We start from the raw sequence: 19358 nt of genomic DNA, 5'->3' as shown, positions 1-19358 counted from the left end.
GATCTGTAGGAACATCTGAACTCTTTCACATTTCATGAATGTAATTCTTATGTCTTATAAATCCCTTCTGTGTATTAAGTTCTTGATTTTTCTCATTTCTCACATGCAGCTGCATCCCAATTTGTATTTCCTGCAGGACTCTTTAGTAACAGAGAAAAACCTTTAGGGTGGATATTTGAAATCTTTAATACCTTCAGTCTAGTCAATAATTCTTAGCTTTTGCTTTAAATTGTTGGGAATCATATCTGTAATTTTCTACATTTATATTTATTTTAGCATTCTGGAAGTTCCGCTCAGGTGACGTTTTTTTTCTCCACAAAACCAGCTGATGGAATCAGGACAACAACCAGGACAGGAAGCAGCGAGTCAGAGTCAGACAGGCCTGTTTCCTGTCCGCCTCTGGATAAAAAGAAAGACCAGAGAAAAAAGGAGAAATGAGAGCGGGACTGGTGGCAGTTCCGCACCAATATTTTTTCTCAAATTTGAAAAAAATAAATAAAAAGGTTATAGATGTGGAACTGTGATGCTAATAAGAACTTCAAAGAATTTCTTGCTCTTGATATTTTACATATTTCAGTGGTGAAATACTCATTGTATGCATTTGAATCAAGAGGGCTGGAGCAGCAATGAATGAAAAAAACTCCCTTTGGCAAAAAAAAAGGCTCATTCATATACGTCAGTTTTATTCTGTCATGGTGGTTAGTCAAGCACCAACATGAGTGATGAGAAGGTTGTACATTTAAAGACGCCCTCCTTTCTGCTGACCCAACAGAGATTCTGCTCATATTTGCAAACATCAATAAGTCTTTCAGATGTCTGTCTACCCAATCTGCCCAAGACTATTGATCCTAACTATACATTTGTATTTGGCAATGAACATTTGTGTTGGCAAAACCCATAAAAAAAATAAAAGTGCAGGACTGGGTGTCTCTGCCAGTTCCTAAACTCAGTTGGATTAAAACTCAGAGACAGGTTTGATCCTAAATGATTCAGACTAAACGGATAAATATTTCAATTTTAGAATGTCTTAATTATGAAAGAGGATTTTATTAAAAACGGATGCTTTGACAGAACCAAAGTGGAACTTGCTATTTTGAAATTGTAAATGTTTTGAGAATTAACAATAAAGCTGTTTTCTTCAAATAAAGGCAATTATTATGCTCTATGAATGAACATGAAACAAGAATTTTATTCCACTCAAAAAAATATTCACTTCTTGTCAATCAGGTCAGACAGTTCTTTGTGTCTTTAGCTGCAGGCTAGAGCGCAGAATCATCTGCATATTATGATGTCAGGATGTCTGATATCCTTTTAATGAAGACAGTTACGATTGTTGTTTTTTTTAATAGAAACAAAATGTAAAACATTTGCAGCAAAATTCAGAGTAAAATACACCAAAAGCAGAAGTCACACCAAACAAGAGCAAAAGAGAAAAACACTGACATGCTCACTGAAGGATGTGGGTTCACAAAGAAACTCAATCATCTACAACGTTTGGACTTACAGTACCTCCAATTCTTGTTTTTTGACATAAATTTGGGTCATCCTTGTGATTTGGTCTGGAAAAGCTAATATATGTTTAGTTTTTTTCCAGGTTTTTCACTCATTCATAATCTGGTTTGTTATTTCTCTGCAAAGCTTTGAGTTTCAAAAACATAATTCGGACGTTTTCTCTTCTTTAAAGCCTTTTCGCTTGAGGGATCCAGCATCAGCTTTGCGGACCTGTTCCGCCTTGTGGCCTTCTATTGTATCAGCAGGTAAATGTCTGTCTGTCTGTCTGTCTTTGGGTTTTCATCCCAGAGATGTTTTTGCTTTGTGATCAGCGATGGCATGTAGAGCTGCACGAATTCTTGGATATAAATACCCTTTGTCAAGCCAGCAGTCAGCGCCAGGAGCTCTCACTTCTTCTTTTAGTGCGGGCCAGCTTAAGTGACACAGACGGTCGCAGGACTTCAAAAATGGTCACAGGAAACGGCAAAAAAAGCTGGATCTGTCTTAAAGGATGCTCCCAGAAGCTCTGCAGCAGCATTTTTCCTAAAGTCACTTTTTCCATCATGCAGTCTGCAGAATTTAGGCAGATTGGATTTTGTTTTTCTAACTGGCTGCATAATGTTGCAAACTATAAGGATAAAACTTCATTTTAAGTCAATTCACAATAATTTTAAGATCTGAAAATATTTGTTTTCCAAGTTTACATTTGCCTGACTTTTTCCCTAATCCAGGGACGTCCTTCCTTTCACACTCAAACTCCCAGAAGCCATTGTGTCTGCAAAGACCCAGAAAGAGTTGGAGGAGGTGGCCCAGCTGGGAGCAGGTAAGTCGGCCTTTTCCTTCATTTTTTTTAATCCTTTGATTCTGGCGGTGTCACAGATGACACAAAATACCGTAAGTCACTCATCCACTCTTAACGCAATTTCAATTTACCGTCATTTCAACTTTTTACGTTGTCTACATTGATTTTGTAAACACTTCACTACTGTAAAGTGTTGCATATCAGGGCAGCGCTGCTTTTTTCCACTTCAGAATACTCTGGAATTATGTGGATAATTGCGTAAAAGCTTGAAGAGTTGGAATAATTCAAATACCGTCAACACTGGAACTAAAACGCTGAAGGTTTAATCACCTTATATTTTATGAGGTGGAAAGGACCGGAACGACCTCGGTTGATTTTCTTCCACCAAAACGGATTTAGATGGTTGGATTTGGAAAAATATCTGGTGATTTTCTCGTTACTTAAGCTGATATCTGAAGCCAGATGATTCTATGAATATTCAATACTGCAACCAAAGCTCCGTATTAACACTTTAAGACAGATTTCCGTCGATGTGGATCTATACAACCTGCAAAATAAAAGTTGCTGTGTGATCAGAGGCGAGCTAAGCTAAATGTTAGCTACCATGTCTGCTTTTATTTTGAAAGTATTCAAATATGTAACTTTTAAACATTTTTTTTTAAGTTGTAGCACCACTAAATATGAAAGGCTCTTTAATGTACATATTCAAAACATTTATTATCAGTCTTTTAAACAGATTTTTAGGTGTAAACTGGATTTATTCTACAAATTGGATTAAAATTGACTTGATTTTTATTTTCTTTGCTTTCTGCTGACAGAAAGCAGATGTGCAGGCAGAGACAGGACAAAAACATCTGGTTGAATTGTCAGTTTTGTTGGTTTTGGTCCGTCTTTGGTTCCAGCTGCTTGTTAAAGTTCCCGGCAGCGGAGGCGTAGCTCTGCATAGTGTAGAAAAGAAAAGCATGTTGGCTTTCACCATCTCTGAAATTCCAAAAAGCCTCATTTTCCAGGCTGTGTGCTGCTGGCTGTGTCACAACCAGCCTGTTGTTGTGTTTGCATGTCTGCATTCCTGAGTGGAAGTGGGTGTACGCATGCACACTTGTGCTTGTGGTCCACTGATGCTCCTGCTTTTAACCCGTTCAGACCCACTCTTTTGATATATTTTCAAAGCGTTCCCAGTCTATTAATTATGATTTTGCTGTTTTCAAGGCTAAATCAAAAACCCTGGGACGTTTTCGGGGACATAGTTTCTGCAGAGCGGCAGGACTATTAGCCTCTGATTTGGGGGCGGGACCAATGGCACGAAGCAACCCCACCCTCCCCGTCCCCCTCTTGCTGAAAGCTCTGTATTTGCACTCTTCCACTAGCTTACAGCCCTCACACCCCCAGTCTAACTTTACCGGTGCCACTAAACTGGCGAGAAAAATCGGCGTTAATCGGAGCCGTACAGTTCGGATCCAGATTCCAGCTCAGACGAGGAAAACGAAGACGAACACGGATCTGTTTGTCTGCAGGCGAACGCATCAGAATGGAGCAGAGCAGGGAGCTCGTGCTTCTACGTGAAAAATATAATCTTTTTTCAAACGACATTTTTCTTTTGGTCTGCTCCCGATTCGCAACAATTTAAATAAAGAAATACTGGAAAATGCAATTTTAAGCTTAATTTCCTTTTTATATGTCCACTATAGTCCAAAAAAGGACTTGTTAAACACACCAAAAACACCATTTTGATTGGAGTGGGTCTTCAAACCACCTTACCTCAGCGGCCATGTGGTAGGGTGTCCGTCCAGAGACCGGATGGTTGCGAGTTCAAATCTGTGGCCAAGTCTTACCAAAGACTGTAATATTGGGCCCCAATGCCTCCCTGGCATTCTCTGAAATACAATTAATCACAGCAGTGAAATAGTTTGTTGGTTTTTGTCGTCAAGCTTGTCTGTTTACAATAAAGTGAGTGGTGACAGGCTTGATTTTACAATAAGCCACCTAGTGGTTACTCTGAGAAGTGTGTTGGCTCCATATATTTTTGATATTTTCCCATCTTTTTGTGCTTTGGATTGGCTTTTTTTTGTATTCCCCCACATCAAAGAAAAACATTTAGAGTAAAAAACCTATTTGGTAACCAAAAGAGAAGTGTTTGGTTTGTGTAAAGTCGCTGCGGTGGTTAGTTGCTGGAGGGGAGGGGAGTTTGGTTTCCTGCAGATGGAGTCCTCAGGGTCAGCTGCTCCCATCCAGCAGTCGGGTTTCAGTCCCAGGAAGCCAAAGTCATGGAGGACATCTGAAACTGGTCACGGCCTGCTTCCTCAGAAAGGAAAAGGCTGATGTTTCCATTTTTAGACTCCCGTGTGAGTCACTGCGGGCTCGGGTCACCGCAGCACTTTTGGAATTGAAGCCTCAAAAACGATAAAAAAATATTTTTGAAACATCAGAGAGACACAAACAGATTCTTTGTAATCTGAGCCCCAGAGACGGACAAAGGGCTGGTTGAAGTGTCGCTCTGTGGCGTGTTTGAGCCCTCCCACCCCGTCATTTGCATGGGCGACTCCCCCTCTTCAGGCAGTGAATCAGAGACGGCAGACACGCAGCAGCTTTCACAGCATTTCTGCCAGCAGAGCGGCGAGAGCAGAGCAGCACGTCTCTCCCTTTACCTGCCTTTCAACCCTCAGGTAACGTTCTGTCTCTGATAGGAGAACATTAACGATGTCGTTTAAAAACCTGTTCCTGTGCTGGTCGGACTCAAACCGTTTTTTTACGAAGGGAAAAAACTAACTGATGAGGTTTGTTGCGGTTTTCCTCTGGTTGTGAGTGAAGTGGAGAAGGTCAAGGACCTCCGACGCTGACATGAGCCTTTCTGCTCTTGTCCTCCAGGCTTCTGGGACTCTGCCTTCTGCGGTCCGCGGCGTTCCTCTCCGGTTCCTCGCCGCCCTCTGAGCCGGACCCTCAGCCTCCAGCGGAGCAACGGGAACGCAGAGGTCCAGGAGTGGGAGCAGAGGTTCATCGGGGCTCAGAGCGACAGTGCACCTCCAACCTTACAGCCCCACACTCCGCCTCCGCCTTTCCCTCCAGGGAGCCGGCTCTCCAGCGCCCCCCTGTGCTTCGTTTTCCCCCTGTTCCTGCAGACGCACCGCGGCTGTGAGGGCAGCCCGCTTCTGCAGCCCCGCCCGGAGACGGCGGCGGAACCGAAGGCGGCAACGAGCAGCCAGGCGGGCGAGCAGCAGATCAAAACAAAGAGCGAATCGCAAACTCCTCCCCCTCGACCTCCGCCCCCCCGCTTTATGCTACACCGTCGACCCGCCCCACCACCACCAGGACCCGCCAGGAGCATGCCCGTGAATGTGGCTTCACCGAAGCATCCGTCCCCCAAGAGACATCCAGCGCCCCCTCGCCCGTCGATGGGCTCTAAGCCCAGCAGCCCGCCCAAGAATACCATTTCGCCAAAGCCCCCCCCTCCAAGACCCAAAAGCCCTGATCTGGAAGCCCGGCGTTGCCACATTGCCCTTGATGATGAGACCATCGCCAAAGCACTCTCACAGGCGAAGCTGCCTTCCTGTCAGCCGCCGCCCACCACCGAGCCGCTGGAGAGCAGCGCCGCCAGCCCATCAGGGCCTCATAAGCGAGGACGCCAGCGGTTCAGCGACATGAGCATGTCTACGTCTTCATCCGATTCCCTGGAATACTTGCAGTCTCCAGGCTTCTCCCTGGGCCTGAGCCATAACCCGGCACAAGACCATCAGGACCCGGGGGAGGACAGCAGCGAGGAAGACGAGGACGGCGAGGAAGAGGAGGAGGAGGACTACGGTGTCGGACTGGAGGCCGACCTGGAAACGCGCCTTCGTCCGTCCTTCAAAGCGCGGAGGCGAAGGGTCGCTGTGAGCCTCAGCAGCGGATCCTTCGACCTGCCGCGCTCCCTGAAGGGACGCCTCAGCAAGATGGGCGGCATGCTGAGCTCCCTCATGACCCCGGAGAAACGCGCCGTGAAGCGGATCGCCGAGCTGTCCCGGGACAAAAGCTCCTACTTCGGCTCCCTCGTTCAGGATTACATCAACTTTGTCCAGGAGAACCGGAGCTGTCACCCGTCCGGAATGGACCTCCTGCAGACGCTGCGACAGTTTATGACACAGATGAAGGCTTACCTGCGCCAGACCTCTGAGCTGGACCCCCCCATTGAGTCCCTCATCCCCGAGGACCAGATCGGTGAGTCTTTAAAGCAACAATGGGGAATTTCTCAGTGCTTCATGCAGGAGCTTGTAGGTGACGTCACCCTCAGGTCTGTCTGTGTTTGGGAGGTGAGACTTGAATCTGTTTGTAGATGTTTGGCTGATCGCTGGGCTGGAGTGTCAGAAAAGCCAGCAGGCTGCACCCAGAAGAGTTATGTGTGGCCTCTGCTTGCTGGCATCGTTTCATAAGTAATCTGAGGCTGACGCCGAAGGACTTAAGTTTGATCTGAATGTAGATTTAATCTCAAAGTGAAGTTTTACTGACGTCAGTGCTGAGTTTTACCTCCATGCCTAAATCTTCCCTAAAAGAGTCTTACAGTCATTGAAAAAGATCCTGTAGGTGTTCCTCACGTCAAGCCTTCGCTTAAACCTTGAAGGTTTTAGGATTCTAGGGTGAATTCTTGACTTCGTCATCCAACGCGGCTGTGGAGGAGTGTGGGTCCATGTGCTTTCACAGTTCATAGATGTTTTCGCTGACACGCATCTTCCTGAAGGTTCTTAAACTTTGACTGGAACTTTCCAAAATGCTGATTCTCCTGTCGTAGGTCTTTGCTCAGAGTCTGGCTTAAGGCCTGGAGGCTGCAGAATGAAGAGTGAATCCTCTAAAGTGGTGCCTTCAGATCGCCCCGCTGTGGGTTTCAGCGGGTTTGTCATGAAAGTGATTCTGTACGTTAAAACCAAACATTTGGATTGAGAGTTTAAAAGTCATCGCGAACTTGATGACTTTTAAAGTATTTGTTAAAGGAATGATTTCATAAACATGTTAAATTGACCACAGGAGCAGGTTAAAAAAATAGATGAATGGACATTTAATTGCATTTCTAAAGACACTGTGTTGCCCTTGAGCAAGGTTCTTAAACCCTGTAAGGAACCTGAACCTGAGCATGATGTCCTTTAGAAGCAGACTCCCTCTAAACTGACCTCTCCTGTGAATAACCACAATTTGGACTCTGGAGCAGCGTTGGGATTCGGCTGATTCCAAACATGTGCCTCCAGTGGAAGTGATGGGTCATAGCAACCATTCGGGTTTTATTTCCTGCGGGGACGATAAACACATGCAGACAGTTTTGTGTTTCTACATAAAAGTCATTTTGAAACTTTCCTTAGCAACCAATGCTGAGTCAGAGTAGAACCAAAGAGCATCTTTGGAAAAGTCAAGCTTAGTCCAGGCGCATAAATAAAACGTTTAAACTGTTTGTTGTGGATGAACTAAACCTGCAAAGAGGGTTTTACTTAGTGCTGCGGTCATAGCGTTTAAAAAAATGTACAGAGGCTCGCATTTTTTTATCCCGTCTACAGTTACACCCTTAACCCTTGTGCTATCCTCGGCACTTTAACATTGGGAGTTGGGTCATCTAGACCCATCAAACAGTGCGCTGAACCTTTTTTCTTCAATGATTTGTGATCTTCACTGGTGTCCATGGATTACATGAAATCGTTCCACCTTTATCCATCTTTGTCATGGTAGGGAGAACATGTCAATGTAAGGATGGGGTCATCTGGACCCCATAGGATAGCACAAGGGTTAAAGGGTTATACAACGGGGGGGCAGGGCCTACTTTGATTTGGGAGTTTCCCAACAGTTGTTGTTTTTTCATATTTCTACCTGATAACATTCAAACTGCAGAGCAAACGGTCTGCAGTGAGGAGGAGTCGGCCTGCATGAATATGCATGCGTGTGCGTGTTTGTGCCTTGTTCATTGTAAACAACAGCAGAGCCTTGTTTGTGGACAGAGCGGCCACAGAGGGAAGCCGAGGCGGCGGGCAGCAACGGTCCCGTTAGGCCCACGGATGACTCCGCCCCTGCAGCTTCACCTGAGCGGTAGACTCTGAAATGTCAGCTCAGATCGGAAATCTGCAGGTTTGCGTCAGAAAGCTCAGCTCAACCCAACAAGGAGGCGTTTCTCCTCAGAGCTAACAGGAAGTCTGTCTGATAAAAAACACCACTGAGCCTTTGAGGTCCAACGTTTGAACTCCTGCTCCTCCTTTAGAACACAGCAGGACCAGGTTCCGCCTCAGGCTGGCCCTCCATCAGGAAAGCTTCTGTTAGAGCAGCCTAACCCTGACCTGAGGCGGCCTGGCGTGCGATTTCACTGTAGATGGAAAACATCTGACGTCTTAAAGGCGGTAAAAGCCCTGCCCAGAGGCACAGAGGCAGTGAGTGCAAACATGCAGCCTTCATTCATGTCAGCCACAGTAATGTCTGCAGCCTAAAAGGTGAGACACCTGGATCAGTTCAGGAAGGGTCATGGTTCTGGAGAAAAAAAACACTAAACATCTGATGATTACCAAACACTGCAGAAAAAGACACAATCATTGTGTTTGCAAAAATGTGTGTGACCACAAACTATGAACACACCAACACCTCTCAATCTAAATCATTTGTTCTTTATTACATTACTAAAATACCAGATATGTTTTGTTTTGTTCAGATAAAAAGTAGTTTTCTGAATTTCATGATTTGATATTAAAATAAAAAGAATATTGACTTTAATATTTTTTTTTTTACTCGGCCCTCAGGAGAGAGACATTCAGATGTCATCATATTATATAAAACCAGCAGGAAGAAACTGTTTTCCATAAAAATAAATATATTTTCACAATCAGAAACGCCCAGATCAGATTTAAAGTTAGTTTCGTTTACTCGTTTCGTTTTCTGGTTTCTCACTGGAATTGTTGCGTAAAGCGTTTTCTTGAAGTTATGCCCTGCAGGCGTGTTGGACTGGTTTCTTTTTGCCCCACGGCGGCGTTGGATCATGACTTCTCTTCACAGCAGCAGTTCAGCTGGGCTTTCCATCGGGGGTGTGTGTGTGTGTGTGTGGGTGTGTGTGTGTGTGTGTGTGTGTGTGTGTGTGTGTGATGCGTTTTCTGTGGTAAAAATGTTGCTCAATGTCTTCTTGAGAATCTGTCGTCTGCTGTCTTGCAGATCCAGTTCTGGAGAAAGCCATGCACAAGTGCGTCTTGAAGCCTCTGCACCACGTGATCGAGGTGGCCCTGCACGACTTCCAGGTGAGAGCGCCCCCCCCCCCCCCCTGAGCTGCAAATCCAAAACACTTCAAACACAAACTGAGCGCGGCGGGGTTCCTGATCGGCAGGTGAGCAGCGGGGCCTGGCGGCAGCTCTGGGAGAACCTGGCGCTGGCAAAGACGAAGAAGCCCCAGGACCTGGGGGTGGATGGGGCCGTGCCCCCCGACTCTGTGGCTATCGAGAAAATCCGCCAGAAGTTCCTGAACATGCGGAAGATGTACTCCCCGGAGAAGAAAGTCAGGCTGCTGCTGCGAGTGTGTAAACTGATCTACACCATCATGCAGGATAACTCGGGTACGCCGGGCTGCTGTCGGTAACCGCTCAGTCCTCCTGACGTGCCTCTTCCTGACCTTTGCACCTCTCTGCTTCCATTCCAGGGAGGATGTACGGGGCCGATGACTTCCTGCCCATGCTGACCTATGTTGTGGCTCAGTGCAACATGCCGCGGCTGGACACCGACATCCAGTACATGATGGAGCTGCTGGATCCGTCTCTGCTTCAGGGAGAGGGTAGGTTCTTCTCTTCTGTAGCCGTCAATGAATTCATGTTCATGATTGGAGATGGTTGTAAACCGGTAACGTCCAGATCAGCCAAAGGATCCCAGCCATATCTTGATAACGGCTGTAAACTGAGGATGGAGAGAAGTACTTCCTTTAACAAGAAAATGTTTGGAAACGTTTGTTTGTTTGCTGTGATCCTGTCGTTCTGGGCTTGGACACGGTTAAGTGAATTAAGTTCTTCCCTGCTTAGAGAGAAGGATCGGATCCAGTATAGGCATCAGTGGATATCAGTCCCAATCTGGGATGGTTCAGTATGGATGGTCTGGCATGGTTCAGTATAGATGGTCTGGCATGGTTCAGTATGGATGGTCTGGCATGGTTCAGTATGGATGGTCTGGCATGGTTCAGTATGGATGGTCTGGCATGGTTCAGTATAGATGGTCTGGCATGGTTCAGTATAGATGGTCTGGCATGGTTCAGTATGGATGGTCTGGCATGGTTCAGTATAGATGGTCTGGCATGGTTCAGTATAGATGGTCTGGCATGGTTCAGTATAGATGGTCTGGCATGGTTCAGTATGGATGGTCTGGCATGGTTCAGTATGGATGGTCTGGCATGGTTCAGTATGGATGGTCTGGCATGGTTCAGTATGGATGGTCTGGCATGGTTCAGTATAGATGGTCTGGCATGGTTCAGTATGGATGGTCTGGCATGGTTCAGTATAGATGGTCTGGCATGGTTCAGTATAGATGGTCTGGCATGGTTCAGTATAGATGGTCTGGCATGGTTCAGTATGGATGGTCTGGCATGGTTCAGTATGGATGGTCTGGCATGGTTCAGTATGGATGGTCTGGCATGGTTCAGTATGGATGGTCTGGCATGGTTCAGTACAAATTGTCTTTCATGGTTCGGTATGGATGGTCTTGCACAGTTTGGCACAGATGGTCTGGTACACTTTGGTACTTTGGTCTGGCATGGTTCGGTCAGGATGGTTGGTTTTGATTCAGTACAGATGTTCTGAGATGGTTCGGTACAGATGATCTGGCTTGGGTCGATAACCTCCGACCTCGTCTTCAACCCTGCATAGACTAGATTTGCTTCATTTTCCTTCATTTCCCGTCACACGTCCACGTTTCGGGGAATCTGCGTTTGTGTTCTGCTGAATTAATTAATGGAGGCCTTCTGAGGAAACGTTCCCGCTCAGCCGCCTCATTCCTGTCAGGTGGGGTAAACGGAGCGGAGCCGCGAAGGCGACACACCCAGAGCTACTTTCCTGTCAGAAAGTCTTGGGTGAGAAAATGGAAGAGAGTTTGTTTTCCTGGAAATCCTGTGGGAAAAATGGGATCTGAGTTCAAGATTCTTTCATATATATATATCATATTTGATCTTTTTTTAGGCAGATTTTTTAATTTTATTAAACTCTCATGGTCTTTTAGATGTTTTTACTATTTAAAATACCTTTTATATTTTATAAATATATATTTTTGGTATTGAGTTTTTCTAAACAAAATATTTTTGTTTTTCGTCACTCTTCAGATTTTTAAATAAAGGGAAATTATTAACTCCACCCAGACAGTTTTTAAAAAAGTAAAAGTTATTTTTTAGCCCAACATTGTTGTTTTGAGTTGGATCTTGAGCTCATTTAGGAATTAGCTTCAACAACCTTTCTAGTCAACATCTGGGTTTCTGCTTGTGTGTTCCCACAGGCGGCTACTATCTGACCAGCGCCTACGGAGCCATGGCGCTCATCAAGAACTTCCAGGAGGAGCAGGCCGCCCGGGTCCTGAGCTCTGAGGCCCGGAACACGCTGCACCAGTGGCACAGCCGCCGAACCGCCCAGCGCTCCATGCCGACCGTGGACGACTTTCAGGTATCGAGCCTGACCTGAAACCACCTTGAACATTCAGGCAGTGAGTCCAAACGTCCATGAATCCAGAGTGACGGCATTGGAAGAGTGCAGCATGTGGATCTAGCTCTGAGGATGACTTCTTGTAGTAAAACGCACATCTTAATGGATTAACTGCATGAAGGACCGTCACTTTAACTGCATGAGAACCTTCCTCCTCCCCTAACATCCTCTCCCCTCCAGATCAGTCTGATCTCCTCTGTTTTTCTCAGCACCAGGAGGGGCGGAGCTTCAGCTGCTCTCCTCCTCAGCTCTGGAGCTTTGAAACACCAACTCTGATCTTGTCCTCATCTCAAACCCATTCCCACTTTCCTTTCCACATCGCTCCTTTTTATTTCTGTCTCACCAAAGAACTTTTGTTCTGCAGAACTTTCTCCGGGTCGCCCTCCAAGAGCTGGACTCTGGCTGCACAGGAAAAACCCTTCTAGTTCACCCGTACACCACCACAGAGGAAGTCTGCTCCCTGTGCGCTTACAAATTCAAGATCCCCGACCCGGAGAACTACGCGCTGTTCCTGGTCACCCAGGACACCAGCCAGCAGCTGGCTCTGGACACGCATCCCCAACGGATCAAAGCCGAGCTCCACAGCCGCCCGCTGGCGCACGCCTTCCACTTTGTGTACAGGAGGGTACCCAACCTGAACCTCCGTGTCCCGGTGCAGATCAGAAACCGTCTTTAAACCCAGCGGAGCTCCCTTTGAGGATGTTGATGGACGTTTTGCGGAGATAGACCTGAGAACGTGAGAGCGGATGAAGAGCGAAGAAGACTTGAAGTTGCAGATGTTGGATGGAGGTTATGGACATGTTTACTTCTGACTTTGAAATGCAGGAAAATTGTTTGACACGCCTAAAGAAACTTCCACAGATAATGTAATGACATCATTGCTGCCCCCATCCAGTACCTCTGCTCTGATACGTAATGGATCCCAGTCAAGAATCTCGTTGTTTTTTGCACACCTTTAGGCTCAGACACAGAGTTGTGAGGCGTAAAAACGGCAAATTCTGGTCATTCAATTGTCAAAACTTTATACGAAAATGATCAACAAATGATCAAAAGCTACAGGCTCTTTTATTTAGAGAATCCACTTAATTTTCAAAATAAAACCCCGATAGTTACTTAACTGTCAGTAATTTATGGCGATATGTCAGACCTGTATAGGGTGTACCCCGTGTTACCCAACAGTAGCTGGGATAGGCTCCAGCAACCCTGTAACCCTAGACGGATGGTTAAGGGAGGGAGGGATGGATATCTGAGTAGATGGACAAAAAAATGGATAACTGCGTGGATGGATGGATGGATGGATGGATGGATGGACACGTGTCACTTGTAACGGGCAGTGTGTCAAAGCTTTAAGTCCAAGTCACACCCAAGCCTTTGAGTGAAACTTATGACCAGTGTCAACAGCACAATAGCGGTGGGACGGCCGTTGTTCCACAGCACCACCCAACCTCTTTGAATGTTTGACCAATCACTCAGTACTTGTCTCAAAGCCAACAACAGCAGAGTTTCTCTTGGCTGATGTGTTGCAAACACATTACGTGTGGGGCAGCAATAGACGTGTGCAGGAACATTTCCTGTTTCTACAGAGAAGGAATTCCTCTTCGCTTTCGCTGCGACTCACTTCTGTCGGCCCCACAGCCCCTCGTGTGCTTCACACCTGGAAACCATCAGTGTAACCAAGTGTTGCCTTAACTGTTGTCCTTAACAGCAGACTCACACCAAAAACATCACATGAGCGTTGCAGCAGCAGGTTAACGTTCATCTATTCAAAAGCACTGATTCACACCGAAGGTGTCACAGCTGTTTGGATATTTGTCGTTTTTATAAATTCCTTCCTACTTTTGTGGATTTTTAAAACAGATTTTTTGTGTCATAAAATACATTTCTCCATCTCAAGAATTAACCTCTTGTTGTGGAACATTTAAAGTTTTTGGTGCGAATCGCCATGTTTACCATCATGTTTTTTAAAACTTTTATTTTGAAAAATGTTGATTACGTTTTTTATTTTATTTTGAAAGTAGCTGAATTTTATTTTGACACTTGGACCTTTATTTCCAATCATTTTTTTTGACTGAAAAATAAATGTAGCTAGTGAAGTTGAGCATGTGGTTCATAAGAATTCCCTGCTGTGAATTGTGGGATTGTTTCAAACAGGAAGCAGTTCACTGACGCAGCGCTGCTGCTGCTGGTTTGTAGTGTGAGTTGACGGTTTGATGCCTTCATAAAAAGTCCCAGTGTGCTACTGAGAGCTGTCATCAAAATGACCATGGTTAAAAGTTTATTTAAAGAATAAAAAAAACTGTTTTAATGTGTCTTTGTTGATACGGACAATTGCAGGTCAATTGTAGCCTCTTATTTCTATGTAAAAATATTTTTATATTTACATCAAATGACAAAGATTTTGTATTCTGATTTCATGCGGGCTCAATACTGGACTTATTTATGCCAGTTATTTTATGAATAAACTTGTTTATGTTTTCTAAGCTGACAGCTGACTGAGAAATAAACACCCTTAGAGACTTTGTGTTTGGCTCCGGATGGGTTTTTGATATTCTCCTGTCTTCTGAGAACTTCTCTCCTGATCCAGGTTGGACTTTGATTCTGGCTTTTTTTACGCGAAGAGAACAGATGTTAGAACTGTGGTTTGGTCCGCTTCTCTCTTTATTTCTGTCCTTATAACCCCTCATGTTTGAGACCAAACCAACCAGGTTAACTTTATTTGGAGCTCTTTCATTCTTTGGTCCTCTGGATCGTCTGCACCATTGACCCTTTGTGAGAATTGGACCGACTGATGTCACCCACAGAAACTGGCTTACTTCGGGCTCAAAGTATACGAAATCCATACCGTGTTGTAGCCAGACGTTGTCAATAAGCAGTGATTGGTCTGAGTCATCATTTCTATGGTAACCACTCTCTCCAATCAGGAATGAACTTGTTGGAAGGCAACACCCCTACCACTTGAAAGCCGGCTCAACGGAATCTGTCAATAAAACAGATTGACTCTTTGACGTGAGACCACACACTTTTATCTGATTGGTCAGTTTAATTGAATAATTGAATAATTTTAAATACAGAGTAACCCTTGTCCTATCCTGGGCACTTTAACATTGGGAGTTGGGTCATCTAGACCCACTAGCCCTTGTGCTATCCTAGGCACTTTATCATTGGGAGTTGGGTCATCTAGACCCACTAGACAGTGCTCTGAACCTTTTTTCTTCAATGATTTGTGATCCTCACTGGTGTCCATAGATTACATGAAATCTTTCCACCTTTATCCACCTTTGTCAAGGTAGGGAGATCACGTCAGTGTAAGGGTGGGGTCATCTAAGATAGCACAAGGGATACTTGCATGTATTCTTGTTCCTTATACTTTAATAATACTGTGGGATGTTGGATCAGGTTCTTTAGCTTAAGTTTTGTTTTTCTTATTGCAGTTGTGGCGAGCTGGATGTTAACAAGCACAAATCTATGCTTTCAATTCAAAAGGCTGAAATTATTTCTGGAAACTACCCAGTTCAGATCTTAAGCTGCCTGAAATTAAACTTTACCAACAGAAATGCCACTCTGACTCCACAAAACCCACTTCAGCATCTTTAGCTCAGCAGATGCACTCAGTTCAAAGACCTCAAAACCTCAAGTAAGCACATCTGCAGGAAGAAGAAAAAAAACCACAACTTTGAGTTTAAGCACAGACAAACAATGGGCAAAGGGAAACATCAGTTTCTCTTCCTCTATTATAATTGATATGAAGAAAATCCTGTTTAAAAGCATCAGAAGCAGCCAGCAAAGTCAATACTGCCCCCTGTGGATTATGATGACGTCAATGAAACTCAGTTAACCCTTGTGCTATCCTAAGCACTTTGACATTGGGAGTGAGCTCATCTAGACCCCCACAACTTTTTTCTTCAATGATTTGTGATTTTCACTGGTTTCCATGGATAACATGAAATCCTCTCCACCTTCTTCCACCTTTGTCATGGTAGGGACAACACGTCAATGGTCATCATGATCCCATAAGATAGCACAAGGGTAAACCATCATAACAGGAGATTCTCAGATTATCAGTATTCTTTAAAATTAAATTGTGTCTAAATATTTCAGTTTGTAACCAGACTGCATTTATAAACAACCTTTTCTGACTTTGTTGGTCTTTACTAGCTTTACCCACAAACCACCTACAAACAGATTTACTCAAAAGACACGTCTATAATCTTTTATATTTTAGTGTTTTTGGGGGACCATATAGAAAATATTAATATTTTGAATAAATAGTGAGGATTAATAGAGAAATGCTGTACTCCAAACACAGAAAATACCATCTTTAGTATTTAAAGTAAAGTTCACTAAGCAAAAGCAATCCCACAACCAGGAAAACAAACAACGACTTTACAAACAGGATAGAATCATCAATAATAGAGAAAGCCCCACACAAAGCACAGCCGTGAGCTACTAAATAAGTCCAGTGTCACAGATTCTAACAGTGCTAGATTCATCATTCTGTAAAAACTTAATGAGCTTGTAATCTAAAAATAATTGAATGTCATCTTCAATACTCAGTTTTGATCAATGATCTGAGCTATGTTTGGTCTTGGCTTTGCAGCTTTTCTTACCCTAAATAATGTCTTGAGTTATAGCTGTATGGACTTCAAACCTTTTTCTTAAGAAGCCAACATTAGTCATTAAAACCTGTGCGTCTCTAAATAAAAGACATTTTCTGTTAGTAATTTTGTCTTCTAACTGAATGAAGGACTACCTATGTGTCAGCTGTCTCATATTTTCTTCATTTGAGGCAGAAGTTAATAAAACAAACCCAACTGGTAAGGCTAAGTAGTACTTAACCCTTGTGCTATCCTAGGCACTTTAACGTTGGGAGTTGGGTCATCTAGACCCACTAGACAGTGTACTGAACCTTTTTTCTTCAATGATTTGTGATCTTCACTGGTGTCCACGGATTACATGAAATCTTTCCACCTTTATCCACCTTTGTCATGGTAGGGAGAACACGTCAATGTAAGGGTGGGGTCATCTAAGATAGCACAAGGGTTACATAGTACTTCTACATTTTTTTGTGCGCCAATGTGCTGCTTATACTTGGGAATGATAGCAAGGTCAGGGCTCCAGACTAACCTTTTTCACTAGGAGCACAGTGGCCCCTGACTGAAAATTTTAGGGGCACAACCAGAAAATTTAGGGGCGCATACCGTAAATCAACATTCTAACCAAATCTCCTAATTTCCACTGAATTACTAATAAATACTTTAATAATAGATGCAGAAATTACAATGTGCTGTTTCAAATTCAGTGTCACATTTTAATCTGCACTTTTGAAGATGCAACAAGAAAGTAAACTGACAGCACCATCGCTGTCATGACGGTACAAATAAGTAAAGAAAACGGATGGAAATTTATCTTTGTGACACCAAATAGGTGCAGCCAAGATGCACAATAAGCGTGTTTGAGATCACCCAGGTGAACTCAACGCTGCGCAGATCACCTGGTGTGTGACATATATTTATGTTTTTGCTCCAACATCAACTGTCAATCATCACAATAATATCGCGAGAAAGGGGTGGGAGCAAGGGGCAAACTTACCCGGACACAGCTGGAAACTGAACTGACTGAAAGCTGCCCTACAGACTACAAAACAATGCATTATGGGACATGTGTCCTGATGGTTTTTGTAGTGGAGTGATTAATTAAAATAATTTAAAATACCAATTCATTAAAAAAGGCTACATACATCACAAAACATTCAAATAATCATAACACTTATCATACTAAGCGGGAGAAGAATATTAAAACTAAATTGAATGTTAAGGACAACTCCAATTTCCTGTTCTCCTTCAATCTTGCTGCAGATTCGCTTTCATCTCACAGCCCCCCGCCTGGTGTCCCCAAATGATCCAGGCGCGGCGCCGGTTCATCTCAAACACGTCTATCGTTGCATTTTCCCCAGTGAGTCTAAAACTAATGTTGTTTTCGCTCGAGCGTGTTTAAAGTTCAAGCCCCGTTAGCTGTCACGCATGTAGGTGTGGGACATTTATTCTCCTCAGCTGACCCGTCTCCCGCGGTGTGCTCCCGAAACCCGTTTGATGCGCCGCCGTAACCGTAACCAAAGCCTAAACCTTCCTCCGGGTCTGTGTGACCCACAGAAAAGTTCAGCACGGACTGCATGTATTTAGAAAATTACGAGCGAATAAATACGTTCTAAAGGAAAGTAAGGAACTCCTTAGTGTGGTCCGGGGAGGAGGCTGTCAGGTGTCCTGTTTTCAAGCCCTGTCATTGTCACGCCCCCAACAGACATTTACCCCACTGATTGGTTGGTCAGCTCCGCGCACGACAATGTAAAAGTGTCATTCATACAAACTGGCGGGCTGCAGTAACATTAAACCTTCATATTAAGGCGGGGACCGCAAAATATCATCTTGGGGGCCGCAAATAGCCTGCGGGCCGCGAGTTTGAGACCCCTGCTGTACACTCTGGCACTGGTACACTAGCCGCAGGTCGGAAGAATGAATCAATAGTTCACTTACTCATAGCTCAGACGCACATATCAGGTTGTGATATTTGTCTCAGTTTCCTTCCCACAGATGTTTACGCGCGCTCGATTATCTCTAGGCCCCTCCCCCTACACGCATTTTAGCCACTCACAGTGGCTTTCCCTATTCTTCTCACACGCAGTGGCCGCCTCACACACAGGCATCACGCGAGACTGTACGTGCTCGCGTTTCATGAGTATGTGCGCGAGTGTGTGTGTCTGCCTGCGTGTGGGCTTGCGTCTCATTGATTATTTCATTGATCATTGACGTGCCCCTTCCACGTTTAATGTATAAAAAATACGAAGGGTGGGGGAGGCATATTTACTGGTAGCACATGTGCGACTGGATGTAAAATTCAGTCGCTCACTCTCAAATTTTGGTCGCAAAATGCGACCAATTGCTCGCAGTCTGGAGCCCTGAAGGTTGTAATTAAAGTGCCACTCCAATCGTCTTTTGATCTATTTAAAACCTGTGTCGTTTTTTAGGACATAGTTTCTGCAGAGCTGCAGGAGTTCATTAGAAATTCACCAAAGAGGTGTGGGCGGGACTGTTGAGGGGAAGTAAGCCAACTGTTACTTCCCATCATCCATCTGTTTACTCTCACTCCCACTTGCTTACAGTCCGTCTCAATCCCAAACTAACATTACAAAAATAGCGAGCAGTATTGGAGCTATGCAGCGATATAGTTTTGAGCCAGATGCTAGCTTAGACTAGACGAAAAAGAATGATGACGTACATGGATGCATCAGAATGGAGCAGAGCTAAGAGCTTGTGACATTGTTGCAGTAGCTGCAACGGCACACCTGCAGGATTTTTTACACAAAACTTTTCGTCTGCTTCTAATTCACACTGATTTCAATAAGGAAATACTCAGTAATG

The 19358-nt window shown here is 44.5% G+C and overlaps 1 protein-coding gene and 1 long non-coding RNA gene across 3 annotated transcripts in view; one reads left to right on the top strand and one right to left on the bottom strand.

The window, feature by feature from the left end:
- Window positions 1-14464, top strand: part of LOC101171225 (ras and Rab interactor 2) — a 28740-nt gene extending 14276 nt beyond the window's left edge. Inside the window, exons 6-13 of one of the 2 annotated variants that reach the window (XM_004065762.5) lie at window positions 1685-1757; window positions 2223-2314; window positions 5159-6484; window positions 9434-9516; window positions 9603-9828; window positions 9912-10043; window positions 11741-11904; window positions 12308-14464. In XM_004065762.5, the coding sequence (XP_004065810.2) occupies window positions 1685-1757; window positions 2223-2314; window positions 5159-6484; window positions 9434-9516; window positions 9603-9828; window positions 9912-10043; window positions 11741-11904; window positions 12308-12619 (2408 nt within the window). In that variant the 3' untranslated portion in view covers window positions 12620-14464. Of the gene's footprint in view, window positions 1-1684; window positions 1758-2222; window positions 2315-5158; window positions 6485-9433; window positions 9517-9602; window positions 9829-9911; window positions 10044-11740; window positions 11945-12307 lie in introns of both variants that reach the window. The other variant, XM_020712616.3, reaches the window with a different exon arrangement.
- On the bottom strand, window positions 3050-18577 carry LOC144992068 (uncharacterized). The gene is made up of 4 exons (XR_013655852.1): window positions 18474-18577; window positions 7429-7543; window positions 4052-4167; window positions 3050-3231 (listed from the first exon to the last, which is right to left on the bottom strand). It is a non-coding gene; the product is annotated as an uncharacterized LOC144992068 (long non-coding RNA).
- Window positions 18578-19358: the final 781 nt, after the last annotated feature.

This window comes from Oryzias latipes, chromosome 1, assembly GCF_053564925.1.
Source record: "Oryzias latipes strain Hd-rR chromosome 1, Olatipes_Hd-rR_3.1".
Classification (NCBI taxonomy): Eukaryota; Metazoa; Chordata; class Actinopteri; order Beloniformes; family Adrianichthyidae; genus Oryzias; species Oryzias latipes.
This window is presented reverse-complemented; position numbering and strand designations above follow the sequence as displayed.